The sequence below is a fragment of the Rattus norvegicus genome, chromosome 1, assembly GCF_036323735.1.
Source record: "Rattus norvegicus strain BN/NHsdMcwi chromosome 1, GRCr8, whole genome shotgun sequence".
Taxonomy (NCBI): Eukaryota; Metazoa; Chordata; class Mammalia; order Rodentia; family Muridae; genus Rattus; species Rattus norvegicus.
In genome coordinates, this window is record NC_086019.1 from 90,436,173 (window position 1) to 90,455,273 (window position 19,101).

At 51.0% G+C, this 19,101-nt stretch overlaps 1 protein-coding gene and 1 pseudogene across 2 annotated transcripts; one reads left to right on the plus strand and one right to left on the minus strand.

Annotated features, from left to right (window-relative positions):
• Nucleotides 1–1,568: 1,568 nt before the first annotated feature.
• Cyp2s1 (cytochrome P450, family 2, subfamily s, polypeptide 1) lies at nucleotides 1,569–16,901 on the minus strand. 2 transcript variants are annotated; one of them, NM_001107495.1, is made up of 9 exons: nucleotides 16,670–16,901; nucleotides 15,271–15,436; nucleotides 12,108–12,257; nucleotides 10,105–10,265; nucleotides 9,846–10,025; nucleotides 8,448–8,589; nucleotides 5,633–5,820; nucleotides 3,474–3,615; nucleotides 2,052–3,322 (listed from the first exon to the last, which is right to left on the minus strand). In NM_001107495.1, the coding sequence occupies exons 1-9, from the start codon at nucleotides 16,841–16,843 to the stop codon at nucleotides 3,126–3,128; spliced, it is 1,500 nt and encodes a 499-aa protein (NP_001100965.1). In that variant the 5' UTR covers nucleotides 16,844–16,901; the 3' UTR covers nucleotides 2,052–3,125. The 2 variants fall into 2 exon arrangements, with proteins under 2 accessions (XP_038967424.1, NP_001100965.1); XM_039111496.2 differs by lacking the exons at nucleotides 12,108–12,257; nucleotides 15,271–15,436; nucleotides 16,670–16,901 and adding an exon at nucleotides 10,979–11,628 and having other exon boundaries at nucleotides 1,569–3,322.
• On the plus strand, nucleotides 10,654–10,968 carry LOC134485281 (cytochrome c-like; annotated as a pseudogene).
• Nucleotides 16,902–19,101: the final 2,200 nt, after the last annotated feature.

Consider the following 19,101-nt stretch of genomic DNA (forward strand, 5'->3'; position numbering starts at 1 on the left):
ATAGGTGTTTTGTCGGCACGTATATTTGTGTACCACATATATGTGCAGTATCTTCAGAGGATACCAGATCTCCTGGAGTTGGAGTAAGAAGACAGTTTTAAGTTGCCATGTGGGTGTTTGGGATTGGACTTGAGATCTCTGGAAGAACAGTGGGGCTTTTAACTGCTGAGCCATCTCTTCAGCCCATTGGGGAGCTTTCAAAAAGACGACTTAGGTCTGGGGTGGGTGTGGGTCTGGGGTAGGTGTGGGTCTGGGGTGGGTGTGGGTCTGGGGTGGGTATGGGTCTGGGGTGGGTGTGGGTCTGGGGTGGGTGTGGGTCTGGGGTAGGTGTAGGTCTGGGGTAAGTGTGGGTCTGGGGTAGGTGTGGGTCTGGGGTGGGTATGGGTCTGGGGTGGGTATGGGTCTGGGGTGGGTGTGGGTCTGGGGTAGGTGTGGGTCTGGGGTGGGTGTGGGTCTGGGGTAGGTGTGGGTCTGGGGTGGGTGTGGGTCTGGGGTAGGTCTGGGGTGGGTGTGGGTCTGGGGTGGGTATGGGTCTGGGGTAGGTGTGGGTCTGGGGTGGGTGTGGGTCTGGGGTGGGTGTGGGTCTGGGGTGGGTGTGGGTCTGGGGTGGGTATGGGTCTGGGGTGGGTGTGGGTCTGGGGTGGGTGTGGGTCTGGGGTGGGTGTGGGTCTGGGGTGGGTATGGGTCTGGGGTGGGTATGGGTCTGGGGTGGGTGTGGGTCTGGGGTGGGTATGGGTCTGGGGTAGGTGTGGGTCTGGGGTAGGTGTGGGTCTGGGGTGGGTGTGGGTCTGGGGTGGGTGTGGGTCTGGGGTAGGTGTGGGTCTGGGGTAGGTGTGGGTCTGGGGTGGGTGTGGGTCTGGGGTGGGTGTGGGTCTGGGGTAGGTGTAGATCTGGGGTGGGTCTGGGGTATTAGGTTGCTCAGTCAGTAGAGCCCACCTAGCACGTGATGAGGCCTCGGATTCCGTCACCAGCACCATAGAAAACCAGACAGGGTAAGCCAAGTCAGTGGCACTCGCCTTTAATCCCAGCACTCAGGAGGCAGAAGCAGGTGGATATGTGAGTTCAAGGCCAGCCTGGTCTACAGGACAATTTCCAGGACAGCCAGGGCTACACAGAGAAACTCTGTCACAAACAAATAAAAAACAAAACAGGCACAGTGAGCACAGCAGTGATCCTGGCACCTGGGGCGTAGAGGCAGGAGGATCAGAAGTTCAAGGGGAGCCTTGGCTTTACAGAGAACTCAGCCTGGGCTACATGAGATTCCCCTCCTCCTCTTGTTCTTTTTCTTCCTCCCGTTCCTCCTGTTTTTTGTTTTTGTTTTTGTTTTTTTTAGGTTTTTCAAATGACCCTGGCTGTCCTAGAACTTGATCTGTAGACCAGGTTGGCCTGGAACTCACACAGATCCACCTGCTTCTGCCTCCCAAGTGCTGGGATTAAAGGGGTGCACCGCCACCGCTTACCTAAGGCCCTGTCCTAAATGAAATTAAAAGACAACGCATGTTCAATTATTTTCTAATTTTTTCTTAAAATAACCGTAACAAAGAGTGATAAGCGAAGCAGACCCAGCAGAAGCTAGTGGCCATTTTATTTTTTATTTCTGTCAGTAACGAAGATGGAACTCCGGGCCCTATACATGTTAAGCAGGCGCCCACCATTGAGCTACACCTCCAGACAGCATCGATAGAGTTGATGGCTGTTTAAAAAAAAAATGGAGTGATGGGAAAAACCAGGAGACGCCTGGTAGTGGAAACAAGGGTAGAGTGTGCGGCCTGAGTCCTTAGTGCCTGTGTGTCAGCAATCTGCTTTCAGATTTGGAGCCCTCCCAGAGGCCAGAGCTGTTGTTGGCTGAAGACTTTCCGGTGATCCTAAAGCTCACAGCAGACAGCCCCAGCCCTGTCTGTTCCCTCTCCCCACCCCCTCAGCTACACATCTGGCATTGATGTCAACAGCGAGGTGGGCGGTTACCATGTTTTTCTGCTCCCTCCCAGCCTCAGGGGAGGGGCGGACTCCCTCATCCCCACCCCTTACTCACACAAGCCGAGGGTGTCCGTTCCCGGGCCAGAGACAAACTTTTATTGCAAAATGGGGACACAAAGAGGTCAGATATGGCTTCTGTCCTGATAAGGAGGGCTGGAAACATCCAACAGCACTCCCCTGCTCCATCCCTGTTTGACCAGTTAGTCCTTCCAGGGGAGGGGTACATTTCCAGCACTCCCATGAGGACTTGTAGGCAGCCTGAGATCAGAATGTGTTTGAGAGCAGGCCCCTGATAATGCAATTATGTAAAACACGACTGGGAATTTTTTCCTCTGGGTCTGTGGTCCCTGTCTGTACAAGGTCTGTGAGCGCAGTTACAGACCAGGAAACAGTTATATTGGGGAAATTTGCTGGAAGGAGCATGTTTGAGGGGCAAGGGTGTGGAGGCGGCGGGGGAATAGTTTGTCGTCACGGTGTGTCTCAGTGGGAAGACGTTTGGAAGAGCCAAGATGTTGTCGTGTAAGGTTTGGCTGTGTGGATTTCTGGCTAGTGGCCGTAGATGGAGATGCCTGGATGGTGGTGAGGTCATTCCATGGGAGTAGACAGGAACATCGTTCTGGCTGTGACACGACCCCAGCTGGGGCATGCTGTTTTCTATGGCAGGGACCCAGCAACGTGGTGCTGAGAGCGTTAGACAGGGAGAGTAAGAGTCCTGAACGCGGTTGGGTTGTTTGCGCGTCTGTGTAGGCTAGATTAAGGTTGTGTGCATACGCAATTGTGTGGTGGATGGTGGGTATCTAGCTATATGCTTGTGATGCCGGATGGTCTACATTACATTGATGTAGGCTGGAAACCTATGCAGCTCTTCTTCATGGCGGTGCATACCTTTAATTACAGCAACCAGGGCGCTGAGGCAGGAGGATCACAAGTTTTGAGATCCGCGTGTGTCCCATAGCAAGATCCCGTTTCAGACAGCCCTCTCCAAAAAAGCATACGCGTCGGTTGCCGTGCGGTTATGTCCTGGGGATGTGGCCCCCTGGTCTTCACAGCTACCTTGGTGCATGGTGTGTGGTATGGGGTAGCTCCCGAGACTCCTGCTTCACACACTGTGTCGTCCCAGGTGGCTCCCACCTTCCAAATTCCTTCCTTCATCTGGACTGATCGCCAGTGGGCCAGACCTGCAGCTGGAAGTCCGGGGGGATGTTGAAAAGTCCACGGACAGCTGGCTTCAGACTCAAGTCACCCGGCGGGCACGGGGTGTCCAGGGAGAAGGCTTGCAAGATGGAAGTGAAGAAGAGCCACAGCTCCGCCCGAGCCAGGCCTTCTCCTAGGCAGACTCGCTTACCTGGTGGGAAGGACTGAGTCAGCCATGGTCACATCTGGGCTCACGGGATCCTGGGAACCGACAGAGACCCAGGGGTGCGGGAAAGCGCCTCCCCAATTGGAGCCACGGGCCAGTCAGCACCCTCTGATTATCCCGAAAGCCCATTAGATACCTAAGGAGTAGGGCAGGAAGGCTTCGTGTTTTCTAATCCGACCGTCGTCGTCCAGGAAGCGGCTTGGATGGAACTCTTCCGGGTTCCGGAAAACCGCAGGGTCGTGCAGTACGGAGCCAATCAGAGGAAAGACCTCAGTGCCCTGAGGAGACAGGTGAAAGCTCACACAGTTGGGTGTTCTCCATGTATACTCTTAAAATAACTGGATTAAAAATTAAGTTATTTTTTAAAGAAAAGATTTATAGGTATTTAGTTGTTTTTTTTTTAAATTTTATGCATGTGTGTCAGAGTGTGTGTATGTGCATATGAATCCTTGTAGGTGCAGAAGCGTCGTGTCCCCCTGGAGCTGGAGTTACCGGCAGCTGTGAGCCACCCAACATGGATGCTGAGAACGAAACTTGGGTCCTCAGCCACAGCACTGTGCATTCTTTTTTAAATAACCACTTCTGTGCCTTTCTCTCTCTTCTCCCGTTTGCTCCTACTTTCGTTCTAGGCCTGGTGTCACTATGCATCCCAAGCTAGCCTTGAACTGGCAGCAATTCTCCTGCCTCAGTTTCTCAGTGGTGACATAGCAGGTGTTGTGTTACCACACTGGGATAACCAAGCGTTTTCTTTCACATTCACACCCACTGCCTTGTATGTAACAGGCTCACACGGACACAGTCCTGTCCTGTCCTCACACCTTGAGTCTCTGGAGTTAAGCTCAGGAAGGAGAAGCCCAATTTAAAGACGGAGAGTCTGGGTGTAATGGCACGAGCCTGGAGGCTGAGATAGGAAGGAGGCAAGATTGCAAGTTCAAGGCCAGCCCATGCTATTTAAAAAGATCATATTTCCTTGTTTTTTGTTTGTTTGTTTGTTTGTTATTTTCCGGAGCTGGGGACCGAACCCAGGGCCCTGCGCTTGCTAGGCAAGTGCTCTACCACTGAGCTAAATCCCCAACCCCAATGATCATATTTCAAAAGAAAAATCAGGGGAAAAAAAAAAAAAGAAAGAAAGAAAGAAAGAAAGAAAAATAAAAAAAACCAACCATCCAAACAAACCTCCACAAGGGTGTGCGTCTAGGATGTAAGTTGGTGGTAGAACATTTGCTTAATGTGTAAGAGGTCCTGGGTTCACCCCTAGTATCTTATAGGGTGAAGGGAGGACTATGAAAAAAATGGGAGAAACTAAGGCCTAGAGAACTTAAGCAGTAGCCAAAGAAACCCCTAGGGGAGACTGGCAAAGTGTGCTATTTTTATACTGTTTTGAGATTCTGGGAGTCTGTTGTGATCTCGAGATTAAATTGTGGCTGTACGAAGTCACCTCTCTGGGGAATGTCGCAGGGAGGCAAGACAAGAGTATGTGTGGGAGGGATGTCCAAGAAGGGACAGGCAGGGAGGGCTGCAGTCCCTCGGGCCAGACCAGAGCTTGTGTATTCTTGGGGCTGTCATGGGAGAGGGTGAAGGCAGGCGGAGGAGTCAGAGCAGAGGGGCAAAGTGTGATTTGCTACAAAGTCTGGCCCCTGGCATGTGAGCTGTGAAGGTTAAGGAGCTCCCGGAAAAGGATCATGGAACTGTTACTAAGTAACAGAAAGAAAGGTTGAAGTGATTAAAGCTTAGGTCCTGGGTTCAAATCTTGTCTTCCCACTCTCTGGCTGGGTGCACACCTCTTAGTTCTGCCATCTGTAAAATGGGTGTGATGACTGCATAGGATTGTTTTGCAGATGAAAGAAAATGACGCTAACAGAAAGCATCCAGAACAATGGCTGACACGATGTAAGGTGTTTATTATGACATTGTGGCTGTCCTCTGTGTGTACATGGGCACCCATCCACCATCAAGAGCTGGGTAGATGTTTTTCAAGCATTATTTTACAAGTCCGAATGACTATTAGTATCGTTATTCCTAATTTAGAAGAGGGGTATTTTGAAGCTCAGCGGATGAAGCAATTTGTTCAAGTTCCAGCTAGAAAATAACAGGGCTAACTAGCATAAGGATTTGATTCCAGAAGGAGCCGCTGCTGTTCTCTCAGGATTGGAGGTATGTCGCCCCCTGGTGGTTCTATTCTGAACTGTTTTTCAATGGAGGCGGGAGAGAAAGGGGTGGACCAGACAGAGGCAGAGACATCCAAAGGCAAGTCCCAGGGCAGAGGTAATTGCTCTGGCCGTGCCATACACCTACCTTGGGCAGAGTATATCCTCTGAAGGAAGTGGTCTTCGTGACGGTGTGGGGCATTCCCATGGGTACCAGGGCCAGGAGCCGCTGTGCCTCGTGTAAAACAGCATCCGTGTAAGGGAGGCGAACTCGATCGCTGAGACTTGGAGTCCTGCTGGGACCCAGCTCCTGGATCAGCTCCTCCCGAACACGCTCTGAATCAAGAGTGTTACGGGTCAAGGGTGGGATGGACCCCTAGGATTCTTCCCCCAGAAGCCTCATCTTGTGCAGGAGTGGTTTGGGGGTGAGGCTAGCAGCAGGTGAGGAGCAGGTAAGCCTGGGGTCTCGTCTGCCTATGTTGGATATTGTATCTATTTTGCCTTAACTCCCTTAGCAAAAAAATGGTGTTGAGAGTGGCTGTCCTGTAAATCGCTACATAAACCAGCCTAGCCTCGGACTCACAGAGATCACTTTCCTCTGCCTCCCAAGCAATGGGATTAAAGGTGTGGGCATGGTGGAGACTGTTATTGATCACCATTTTCTAGATGAGGAAACTGAGACCCACAGAGCCTCAGACATCCACTCAAAGTCATAGCTGAGTCCAGTAATGGCCCTGGGCCTTAGAGTGCTGCTTATTCGGTCAGGCTACTTCACTAGGGGTCAGGTTACTTCACTAGCCTTCAGGCATTTAGCTGGAGACATTGAGTTCCCTGGGGGTGGGATTGGGGGTGGGGGTGGGATTGGGGGTGGGGGTGGGGTTGGGGGTGGGAGTGGGATTGGAGGTGGGGGTGGGGAGTTCATTCCCAGCCTGGCCTGTTATCCACCTGCCCTTCCTCACTTACTACAGGTTCAGGGTTAGCCTCAGCTCTGATCATGACCTCTTTTTCATTGCTTTGTTTGTTCTGTTTTGTCTATGAGCCAGGCTAGAGTGTATCTCCACGTGTAACCAAGCCTGGGCCTCAAACTCACATCCTACTAAGCGTTGGGATTACAGGTGTGCACTACCACACCTAGATGGGGTGTGGGGGATGGGGGTGTGCACACAAGTGTGCTGGGGCGCCCGAGGAGGATGTCCCTGTCTTGCTCCATTACTAGCCACCTTATTCCCGTTATCTACGACTGAACCCGGAGCTAGGCTGGCAGCCAGTAGTGATTTTCCGGTCTCAGCCCCTCCTCCCTTAGTGCTGAGTTATGGTACAGCTGTGCCAAGCATTTTACATAAATGGTGAGGATTTGAACTCACATCCTCATGCTTGTGCAGCTGCCCTCTGAACCATCTCCCTAGCCCTGATTATAATTTTTAAACTCCAGGCCTGGTCCAGTGTCTTGTGAAGTTTGTATTCTTCTCCGTGTGTGTGTGTGTGTGTGTGTGTGTGTGTGTGTGTGTGTGTCTTTGTGTGTGTGTGTGCATGTGTGCATGTGTGCATGTTGTGGGGTGCTAACTGGGAATGTTACCCAGAGCCTCCTGCTTGCCTTCCAAGGTGACTTTAATATATTTCCCCACCTGCATTTGCCCTTCTTTTTCTTATGACAGGTTCTTGGTAAGTAGCCAAGGCTGTCATTCACTATGTGATAAAGGCTGGCCTTGAACTTGTGGCAGTCATTCTGCTTCAGGCCTCCTGAGTGCAGGGATTACAGGCAAGACCCACAGTGTTCAGCATCCCCTTTGACAGCAACACCGTCCTCATCTTTCCTGTCTCTAGCTCAGGGTGACTCCACTGTCCGCAGTTTGCCAGCTAGAAACTCAAGTGTACCCTTGGACAAGTCCTCCTTTCCTTGTTCTCAAGACCAGCCTATTCCGCTTCTATCCCCTGTGTCCCGCCTAACCCTGTCTTATTTCTTCAGGTTTCTGTCCACCTACTGGAGTGCTTGGGTCTTCTCTCATCATTTACAATCCGCTGTGCGCGCGTGTGCGCATGTGTGTGTGTGTGCGCGTGTGTTCCTACATGCATGTGTGTACATGTGTGCCTGTGAGAGTATGCACATGTGTGTATGTATGTTCCTGCATGCATTCATTCATGTGTGTGCCTGCGTGCATGTGCATATGTGCGTATGTGTGTTCCTGTATGCATGTGTGTGTGCGTGTGTTCCTACATGCATGTGTGTACATGTGTGCCTGCGTGAGTGTGCGCATCTGCATATGGTGTTCCTGTGTGTGTGTGTGTGTGTGCGCGTGTGTGCATGTGTGCGCGTGTGTGCATGTGTGCATGTTGTGGGGTGTTAACTGGGAATGTTATCCAGAGCCTCCTGCTTGCTAGGCAATCACTCTACTCTACCATTGAGTCACATCCCCACCTTTCACCAGTGGATCGATTCTAAGCAAGGGCTCTTGAGCTCCCCTTCACTGTCCCCTGAGACTCTAGGCAAGAACTCTGCCACTGAGTTCCAGTCTCCTACAGTTCAATCTGTCATGGAAGCTCAGATATTTTCTAAAATGCAGATATAAACTGCATGCGGTAATTTAAACATCCAGCACTAGGGAAGCCGAGCTAGGATGCTGAGTTAGAGACCAGCCTGGGCTAAACAGTGAGCAGCAGGCTAGCTTGGGCTATAAAGTATGATCCTATCTCAAATAAAAATAAATGCACAAACCAATCATATCTTCCCTGTTCAAGATCCTTCTATGGCTCCCCATGAGTGGGGACAAGGTGACAAGGTGGCACAGGTGGGTCCTGTCTCGCCTCTCACTACATCTTGCACTGTGATCAGAAGTTCTGGAAGCCCTCGCCACTCGGGGAACCCCTTGGGGAACTCCAAGCCATGTTCTTTTTCATTTCCACATTCTGTCCTCTGGAACCGCTGCTCTGGTTCCTGGGGCCACCTGGCAGGACCAGTTTCTTACTTTGGACTTGAGGGTACTTCAGTAGGAGCAGAAGGGCATAGCGGATGGTGGCTCCGATGGTCATAGTCCCAGCAAACAGCAGGTATGTGACTGTCATCAGCAAGTTCTTCTCGGTGAATTCTGTACCTGGGTCTTCTTTCTCCTGAGTATTGAAATAAGTGTTTGGGACAAGTTGGGAAGTGAGGAACTGTTATTTAAGTGGGATACAGATTCAAGTTTATTTATTTATTGTTGTTGTTGTTGTTATTATTATTCCAGACAAAGTTTCTCTGTGTATCCTTGGTTGTCTTGGAACTCACTCTGTAGACTAGGCTGGTCACAGAGATTTACCTGTTTCCTTCCTCCTGAGTGCTGGGATTAAAGATTTTAAAAAAAATATTTTTTAAAAAATTTTATGTGTGGGCATGGGTGTGCCATGGTATGCATATGGAAGTCAGAGGACAACTTGCAGAAGCTGGTTCTCCCTGTCCTATGGGTCCTGGGTCTCAAACACAGATAGTCAGATTTGATGCCAAATCCTTTTACCCACCAAGACAAGTCATTGGTCATTACTCTTGTTTATGAAACAGGGTCTCATGTAGCTCAGGCTGGCCTCATACTTGCTATACAGATGAAGATGACCTCCTGCTTCTGCGTCCTAGGTGCTGGGATGACAAGTGTGAGCTACCATAACCAGTTCATGTGGTTCTAGGGGTGGTACCTAGGGCTTCCTGCTTGCTAGAGAGCTCTGCCAACTTGTATACAGACACATGGAGGTAGAGAAAAGACCTGAAGCCAGGCCTGGGGGGTTAGCCCTTAGGAGGCAGACACAGGGGGATATCTCAAAGTTCCAGGCCAGCCTAGGCCTCAGGGTGAGTTCCAGGCCAGCCTAGGCCTCAGGGTGAGTTCCAGGCCAGCCTAGGCCTCAGGGTGAGTTCCAGGCCAGCCTAGGCCTCAGGGTGAGTTCCAGGCCAGCCTAGGCCTCAGGGTGAGTTCCAGGCCAGCCTAGGCCTCAGGGTGAGTTCCAGGCCAGCCTAGGCCTCAGGGTGAGTTCCAGGCCAGCTTAGGCCTCAGGGTGAGTTCCAGGCCAGCCTAGGCCTCAGGGTGAGTTCCAGGCCAGCCTAGGCCTCAGGGTGAGTTCCAGGCCTGATTACAGAGTAAGGTCATATCTCACCAAAAGTAAAAAGGGAAGAGAGTAATAAAGACCCTCAGGGGAGCTCTCAGTCTCTGAAGAAAGAAAGCTCTTTATAGCAGACTAGAATCAAAAAGGAATGGTCTCTTCCTCTAGCAAAATAAATCCTCCCCAGAGTCCCATCCTGAGTTCACCCCGGGAATGAGGGCTCAGCATACGCTAAGTAAATGGACTATTAGCTAGGCCAGTTGCCAGTCATATTCAAGAGGGACTTTCCTCTTCCACACCTGCGCCATCTTTTGCAGGAAGGCATCGACGACGTCACGAGCAGGACCTGAGGTGTGGGAGCGTCCCTGGTGTCTCTGTACCTGCTGGATAGTGAAGGCAGCCAGGGTGCCCAAGTGGTGCTGGAGCTGTGTGTGGGGGCCTGGCAAGGGCTGCAGTAGCCAGGAGAACATCTCGTAGGCCTGTGGGTACAGGAAGACAACTCATTCCCAGAGCGTTTGACAGGAAGCTTTGGGGCTAGAGAAGGCCTCCAGCACTTACCTGGCCCCATGGAGAGCTGATCCCCAACAAGGTCCCACTTGCTGCCTGGATCACAGCCTGAAACTCTTTATCTTCATAGGGCAAACGGATGCCAAAGATGAGGGAACAGACAACATTAGAGGTAGCCTGGGCCAGCAGCATGGAAGGGTTGAATGGACGTCCTGTGAGGCATAGAAGGCAGAGAGAGAGAGAGAGAGAGAGAGAGAGAGAGAGAGAGAGATTAGAATTAGATAAAAAGAGGCAGAAAGAGCATTACACTAGTTGTGGTAGCTCACACCTGTATTCCTGGCCCTTGAGAAGCTGAGACAGAAGGATTGCTGGGAGTTCAAGGGTTACAGATTGCTGGGAGTTCAAGGGTTACAGAGTGAGACTATGTCTCGAAAAGCAAAAAAACAAAACACACACACACAGACACACACACACACAGACACACACACACACATACACACACACACACACACCCCAAACCTAAAACAAAGCCTAGCAACAAAGAGAGAGAAAAGAGAGAGAACAGGGCATCTGTCTTTGGGTTGCAGCATTTGAGTGGTTTGGAATATTGAGAAAGGCCAGAAGAGTTTTGGTCAGAGGTGTGCCCAGTGCCACACTGTGGAAAAGAGAGGCAAGCATGGGACTGGATCAAATCTCTAGGGTCTGTCTGGGTGGAAGCCAGGCCAGGCCAACGGATTCTCTTACACAGATGCCAAGGAGAACAAAGGATCACCTGGGAGATAAAGCCCTAATGGAGTATTTGGAGAATTCAAAGAATACATATCTGGGACAGAAATGACGTTCTCTGGATTAAGAAAGGAGAGGGCAGACTGAATAGCTTATCTTAAAAAGGTGAAGAGTGAAGCCAGGCAGTGATGGCGCATACCTTTGGTGCCAGCACTGGGGAGACAGAGGCGGGTGGATCTCTCTGAGTTCAAGGCCAGCCTGGCCTACAGAGTGAGGTCCAGGACAGCCAGGGCGACACCGAGAAACACTGACTTACAAAACCCAAGTCTACTCTGCCTTACTTATCGCAAAACAAATGTCTCATATGTGAACCGTGATTCAATTCAGAACGCGAATGACGAGCAATGTTTTTGTCGGACAGCCCTGATTTAAATAAAACCGACTTGTGGTGAAGCGGAAGTGAGCTTCTGTAGAATAACAGCTCCAGCTGCATGCTAGCGGGGCTCTCTCCCCCTTTCTCAAGATTAAGTAGTTACGTTCAATGTTCCACAAAGATGGGGGTGTCACCTCACACCTATTGAGTGGTTTTACACTTGGATTCATATAGCTGGGCGTACAAACATGTTTGAACACGGGGAACATTCTATCACTGTCTCAGAAATAAGAAGGCCACCTGTGTTTCGCTTTGTGTTCACTGGCCTGTTACAGGCAGTGGCTAAACCTCAGGAAGCAACTGTCTGTTCCTGACGCTGCTGATTTCATTAGAATCCCCTGTGTCAAGGATGCTGTTTTTTTACCATTGAAAGACACTTACTGTGGTTTATTTATGAAATCAGATAAACAGCGCGCGCGCGCGCGTGCACACACACACACACACACACACACACACACACACACACACAGAGAGAGAGAGAGAGAGAGAGAGAGAGAGAGAGAGAGAGCGTGCCAGGCATGGTAGCTCACACCTGCAGTCCTAGCACTTGGAGACTGAGGCAGAAGGATTAATTACCAGTTCCAGGCCAGACAGACTGGCCTAACTAGTAAAATTCTGTCTCAGACAAAACAAGACAAAGGAGATAGGGGGTTAAAGAGGAAGGAAGGGAGAGAGGGAGAAAGAGAGCCTGCTCAAGGGTACCAATGTCCCAAGGACAGGGAGGACAGTTGTGGCACCTCCAGGGATAAAGGACAGAGTCAGCGAGGAGGTGAGCAAAGTTCCCCACCCCGTGCACCCCCCACCACTCCTTAGCAGATTCACCACCACCCAGGAACAAAGGGGACGGTTCCTCTTCCTCTTGGCTGGAAGCATCTGTCGGCTCCACCCTGCTGACCTTCCGTCCGCTGGAAAGCCTTCACCAGATTCTGCACCTCCTCCTGGATCAGCTCCTCGCCCTCTCGCTTGCCCATGCCCAGGTCCCGTAGAGCCAGCAGGGTGAATTTCCTCAGCTGTTTCCACCGCTCCCCATTGGCAAAGAAAACTCCTGCATAGAAAGCCAGATTCAGGAAGAGACTGGTCCCTTCCCTTCAGTGAGATGTCCCAGGGCCCTGTCCTGAACCTGTACCAGCCTGGCAGATGGTCTGTGCATACGCGAGTGTGAGCGTGTGTGTGTGTGTGTAATAAGGACTCAGTAGGTGATCTATAAGTACACAGTTGACTTAGCTCTTTATCCTTTGAGCTTAAGCCAGAGGAGATAGCCTGAACGTGTGACTAACCACCCATCACCTTTTTATCCCTCTTTGTCCCCTCGTGTCCCAGCATGTGTGGAGGAGCACCATGGGTCCTGAGGAGCCAAGGTGAGAATATGAACAGAGAGCAAGAAGGTTAAGGTCACATCGTCTTTTCTTTTATCCAAGACACATGCCTTTGCACAGTTCTCCCCTCCTGAGCTCAGAGCTATGGGATGAAGGCTGGCTTGTAGTGGCAGTTGGAAGCTGTCCTGGGCTCCTCTCATGTCTGAAACCAGCTTCTAGATCTTTCCTTTCCCTACCTCAGCCCCACTACCCATCCCTTGGCTGTTCCTCAGAATCCTAGCCCTCTCAGCCTTCTCTGACAAATACATTTTCTCTCCATCCTTAGTCCTTGTCATGGTCCAGCTAGTCCCTCCTCTGGGCTTTTTTTTTTTTTTTTTTTTTTTTTTTGGTTCTTTTTTTCGGAGCTGGGGACCGAACCCAGGGCCTTGCGCTTCCTAGGTAAGCGCTCTACCACTGAGCTAAATTCCCAGCCCCCCTTCTCTGGGCTTTTAACCTTCAGTTCTGTTCACTCCATAGCCTTTTCCCTGGGGAAATGCATAGCTCTCAGAAAACCAGAGCCCAGCTGCTCCTGTGTGACTCACAGGCCTGCTAGGTGGACAGAAGCATGATGACTTCTAGCTTTATTAATCATCAACTACAACTTCTCTCGTTTCCTCAAAGGCTTCATTCACAATCCCCCAACCCCACCTGGACCCTTGCTGTTTTCTCATGCTCCCACCCCTCTAGTTCTTTTAGGGGTTGATGGACATGAACCTAGTTAGGGCTTTGCACATGTTAAGCTCTCTACCAGTGTTAAATTCTCTTCCTTGGGCCCTCACTGGGGGATTCTAGGCAGGGGCTCTACATTGAGCCACGCCCCCAGCCCCTCACTGGGGGATTCTAGGCAGGGCCTCTACCACTGAGCCACGCCCCCAGCCCCTTCACTATCCAGCAGGTACAGAGACACCAGGGACGCTCCCACACCTCAGTACATTCCTAGATGCAGTCTATTGTTTTACTTATTTTAAAAGATTTATTTTTTTTTAATTTCTCTGTGTGTTGTGTATGTTCACACATATACAACAAGTGCCTGGGGAGGCCAGAAGAGGAGGTCAGATCCCTTGAAGCAGGAATATAAGCTATTGTGAGCTGCCCAAAACGGGTCCTGGGAACAAGGCTCAAGTTCTCTTTAAGAACTGCTTAACCATCTTCCTTGACCCCATCCTTTTGTTTTTAATTATTAATGATTTTTTTTGAGAGGGTCTTGCTATGTAGCCCAGGCTGGCCTGAACTCCTAACAATCCTCTTGACTCAGCCTGTTGAGTACTTGGATCAAAGGCCTAAGCCGCCACTCTCTGCTGCTTCCCCAGCCTCGAGGAACTCCACTCCCTCATTGTGTTGCAGCCCAGATGTCACCTGCTCTGAGAAGCCTGCCTCCCTCCCCACCCCACTCCAGTTCAGCACCTCCACCCCCACACTGTGTCCCTGCTCTCAGATCCGTGCTTCTTCTCACTTTAGAATTCTATCCCCTCTGTAGTTTCTACATTTTTCTCACAGCCAAAAGACACGGCATGTGCCTTGGAAAACTGAGTGTCCTCAGTACCTAGGACAGGGCCAGGCACCGAGGGCCTGTGCACTGAAGACATCCATTCTCTTTCCTCTATACATGCGAGCATGCTGGTCCTTTTGTCTGGATATAACTTCCCTTCTAGCCCAAGAGCTGCAGCTTCGACAGACTCTTTGTCCTGTCGTTTCTTGGGTATGTCTCAGAGCATAGGCTGCGTCTGGCACCGCCTCTGGATTCCTAGAATCCTAGATTCCCCCCAACCCCCAGTGCTAGCTCGCCCTTCCTATCCTGTCTGCTGACAGGCTGTCTGGGTTCTCTAGGGGAAGTAGGCAGCTTAGTCACTACTGTGCTGCTGGACTTTTCTGTGGTCCTGGAGACTGAAGCCAGGGCTCCACACATGCTGCTCATGCTTCCCATCTTAGCATAAAGAATTATTTCTGTGTTTTGGGCCCCCTGGCCCTCTTCTCTTGCTTTTGGTTTGGGCATGGAATCCATGGCATTACACAAGCTAGGGAGAGGACAAGATCCTTGGCCCTTCATTAGTGAATTCTAAGAAAATACTCTGTTGAACCATGCCCACTGGGGGATTTTAGGCAGGGGCTCTACCACTGAGCCACACCCCAGCCCATCAATGGGGGATTCTAGGCAGGGGCTCTACCACTGAGCCACACCCCAACCCCTCACTGGGGATTCTAGGCAGGGGCTCTACCACTGTGCCACGCCCCCAGCCCCTCACTGGGGAATTCTAGTTAAGTACTTTCCACTGAACAAGGCCTGCAACTATCACTGGTAGGTTCTATGCATGCTCTACCACAAATCCTAGTCACACTGTCATGTCCTATGTAGCCCAAGCTGACCTTGAACTCACTATGTAGTGCATGCTGAGTTCCTCCAGTCTTAGCCTACCAAATGTTGGGAATGAGCCACGTACGTCAAGCTTCCGTGCCATGAGTGCTTATTTATCAATTCCCGGATAAGGGAGTAGTAATTATGATCACTCTGGTTGGAAGTCGGTGAGTAAGCACCCACTTGACACAAGCCTGCTCTCTTCTTTAACAACCTTAGTACAACCTTCAATGACAGGCACTGTTGTCACCCCATTTCCTAGAAAGGTAGGCACTTAGTCACCTGTACAAAACCTTCCATACCTTTAGTGGGGCAAGACCCAGCAGCCCCCATTTGCACTCATGACTCACCGTGACCATCAAAGGTCTTGTCCAGAGTTGCCAACGTTCCCCGCCCGCTGAATTCCTCAGCCTGACCTCCCAGGGCTTCTCGAATAGCATCATGTCCAACCAGGACCACCACGCGGCGCCAGGGGCCCAGGTGTACCGTGAACACAGGCCCATACTTCTTACTTAGCTGGGGGCAGAGAGGGAGAAGAGGGTCCCAGGGGAGCTGCCTCTATCAGGCAGTCTGTATTAGTTCCACACCGTGTGGTGTGGCTTTTACCCCCTGTATCAGGAACTGGTCTGCTCTCCACTGCAAGCAAAAAGTATCCCTTTGGGAAGCTGCTCTCCTTTTGCATGAGCGTGTGGAATGGGAGCTTCAGCCCATCCCCACCCTCACCCTTTTATTTTTCTGGAGACAGGTTTTCTCAGTGTAGCTCTGGCTGTCCTGGAACTCTCGCTCTGTAGATCAGGCTGGCCTCAAGCTCACAGAGATCCTCTGCCTCCAGAGTGCTGGGATGGGGGCTTCTTAAACATATCCCTTTGCCTTCCCTCTCGGCTCTCCGAACCTTTGATCTTGAGACCATCCACAACCAGCTTTGGTTTGGCTTAATCCCCCTCTTCCCAGTACCTGGCTACCCCTTTCAACCTCTACTGAACACTTAAATATCACAACCAAGTGCCATGAAGCATGTGTCCCGTCTCTCCCTTAGACGCCCACTCCTCTTTTCTGTCCTTAAAAGTTCCTCAGAATATTTTTGAATGGAGAACTTCACTCCCCCCCCCCCCACTACCCCCAGCAAGTTGGGACTGCCTCCCCATCCTCCCACCCGGTGGCAGGAACTCCTAGCTCCCTCCTAGCAGAGCTACACCCGCCTCCCACTCTGGGAGTCTCTGAGGCAGATTCCTTCAGCCCTAGGATGCTCTTTGCTCAGCCCCCTCCAGCTTCCAGATGCTTCCTTTCCAACGGGTGGTGGTGGGGACGACAAGCTCGCCCACCACCCTCTTGCTTAGAGAATGCCTGCTTTGCAGCTTTCGTACCAGCTCACTAACTTCCAGCAATCTGTGGGTCCCTGAGACCTGGGACCCCTACCCCTCTGGGTCTTGGTCTCATTTCCTCCTAGACTTCTGTGAGCTGTGTCTCTCCCAGCTCTCATACCCCTTTCAGGGCATTCCTTTTCTTTCTTAGCCCAGGATTCCACTTCCAGGACTGGCTGAGCTCTGCCCATCCCAACCTGGATACCCTCTCTCTCTTGCCCAGCCTGGGTCAACTTGTTTGCGTCTCAGGCTCAAGGCAATCATAGTCTCTTTGCCCTCAGGACTCCTGCTTCTGCAAGACTCATCTGCCCAGACACTTAGAAGGCTCCCCGCCCCCCGCCCCCCGCCCCCGCGCATATCCCGTTAGGATGTCCTTGCGATCCCTTACCCGTAAGAACCCCGAGTACAGCGCCCCGGGCCGCAGCTGCAGGAGGTTCCCCAGCAACGGCAGCGGCGTGGGCCCCGGGGGTAGCTGGCCTCGGGCCGGGGTCCTGGGCAGCGTCAGAGCCAGCAGCAGCAGCAGCAGGGCCAGCAGCAGCGCCCAGGTGCTGGCTGCCTCCATCTCTGCAGGTCGGCTGGGTCTGCACCTCCTAGAAGCTCCTCGCGGCCCGACTAGTTAGGGGCGGGAACGGGGCGGCTCCCTCCTCAACGAAATCAAGAGGAGTGGGGCGGGGCAGCCTCCTGCAAGGCGTCGCTCCCCGCACCCCAATTTCTCCGTTTTCGGCCCGCAGACATCAGACGTCCCACACCACCGCAAGAATAGATATCCCACTCCCAGGTCACCTAGGTTTTCCCGGGGTTCAGAGGGCGGAGTCAGTACCTTGGGGCCCAGGTAGGGCACAGTAAGCAAACCAGAGAAACCTGGGAGCCGGAGACCTTGGCTGACTGCAGCAGCCACACCTCGCGGGGCTGTGACCCCGCCTGGCTCTCCCCAGCTCCAGCCTCCCTCTGCTTATCTTGGTATGCGTGCGTGCGTGTGTGCTTTGCATATGCGGTGTCTTGGAGGCACTTTCCTCCCGCATCCTACCTCCACTAACTAGGAGGGACTTGACATTATGTTGTCCCTAGATTACAAGGCTCCGTGACATTGCTATCCGATTTAGGTCATTCACTCTGTATTGGTTGAACCTTTTTTTTTTGTTTGTTTGTTTGTTTTTTTTGTTTTTGTTTTTGTTTTGAAACGGGGTCGCAGGTTGCCCAGGCTAGCCTGGAACTCTCTGGAAGCTTAAGTATGATCTTGAATTTCTTAATCCTCCTGCCTCAATTACTCACTGGTGGGGTTAAAGGACTTGTTATTTAAATTAAAAACAAAGTTTTTTTAGTGTATATCTGTGTGTTCGTGTTACTCTGTGAGTGGGCCTCTTGTGTACGTGGGTGATCCTACATATGCATTGGCAGGCAGGTAGAAAGGACACCCTGCATTCCTTTGTATTTGTCTAGGCAGGTTCTCCCTGGAATCCCTCCTCTAGCTGAAGGGTTTGCCCCAGGGGTCTCTTGTCTTCTTTACAAGGATTCTGGGGCTATAAATTCCAGTCCTCCTGTGGATGTGCTCATCTACTGGGCAGTCTCCCAGCCCTAATTTATTTTTTATTTAACTATGTTAATTATACATATATATATGTATATATATGGTTTCATTCTGGCATTTTCATACACACACAACATATTTTTTCATATTCATATTAATGACATACCCAACTAGTTTCGTTTCCCTATCTCTGAGGCCTTTGCTCTTCCTACTTAATTAGTTAATGACTTTTGATGACCAGATGAGTTTCATTAGGGTTGCTGACAGGGTCTCAGTTGAGAGATTGTTCACAGGAGCATGAACTCCTGATTCTGAGGCCACACCCCTGAAAAGGCGCTCCCCACTCCCCTCCTCTCCTCTCCCCTCCCCCCTCTCAGACTTGGGAGCCTCATAAACCCCTTCTCTCCTAGCTCCCTCTTTTAAAAGAGTTTTTATTTTTTTTATTATGCAGGCTAGAAGAGGACACCAGATGTCATTATAGACACGTGTGAGCCACCATATAGTTGCTGTGAATTGAACTCAGGATCTCTGGAAGAGCAACCAGTGTTCTTAATTTCTAGCCATCTTGACAGCCTGGCTCCACTCTTTGATCGATTCATTCAGAGCAGTGGCTCTCAACCTTCCTAACGCTGTGACCCTTTACCAGTTCTTCGTGTTGTGGTGACCCCCCCCCCCAAACTATTTCGTTGCTCATAAATGAAGTGTATCTTTGCTAGTTTACAAATTATAATGTAAATATCTGGTGTTCGACCCCAAGTGGGTGGTGACCTATATGCTGAGAACCACAGACTTACAGGTGTCTCCTTTGCTTGTCAGGGGCCGCCAGACTCCTTGAATTCAGAGCTCTTTGCTGCACTTGCAGTAAGGCCTCTGCCAGCAGTGATGTATCTGCATACAGGTATTTAATGGGTACCGAGTGTTTGCAGTGTTAGGGATCAAATGCAGGCTCCACCACTGAGCTAATAACCCCAGTCCCTCTCTGTTGGGATCTCTCACTGTAAACAAGTCTTTTTTTTTTTTCTTTTTTTGTCTGAGGATGTGACTGTGAGCAATCTAGAGGAGCTCTGCGTTCTTCATATCCACATGCAAATGAGGGTGAGGTCCAATAATCAGGAAGTACAAAGGCCTGAGAGGGATCAGGCAGCATCAGATGATAGATGGCGGCTGCTGGTTTGGCTCATTGCAGTATCCCTGGCATTGCCATGCCTGGCACCTATCAAGGTGCCATCTTGATCTGCTAAATCAAGGATTGAATCAAAGGTAGGACATGTGAGAACTCTAGGGGCATGGGG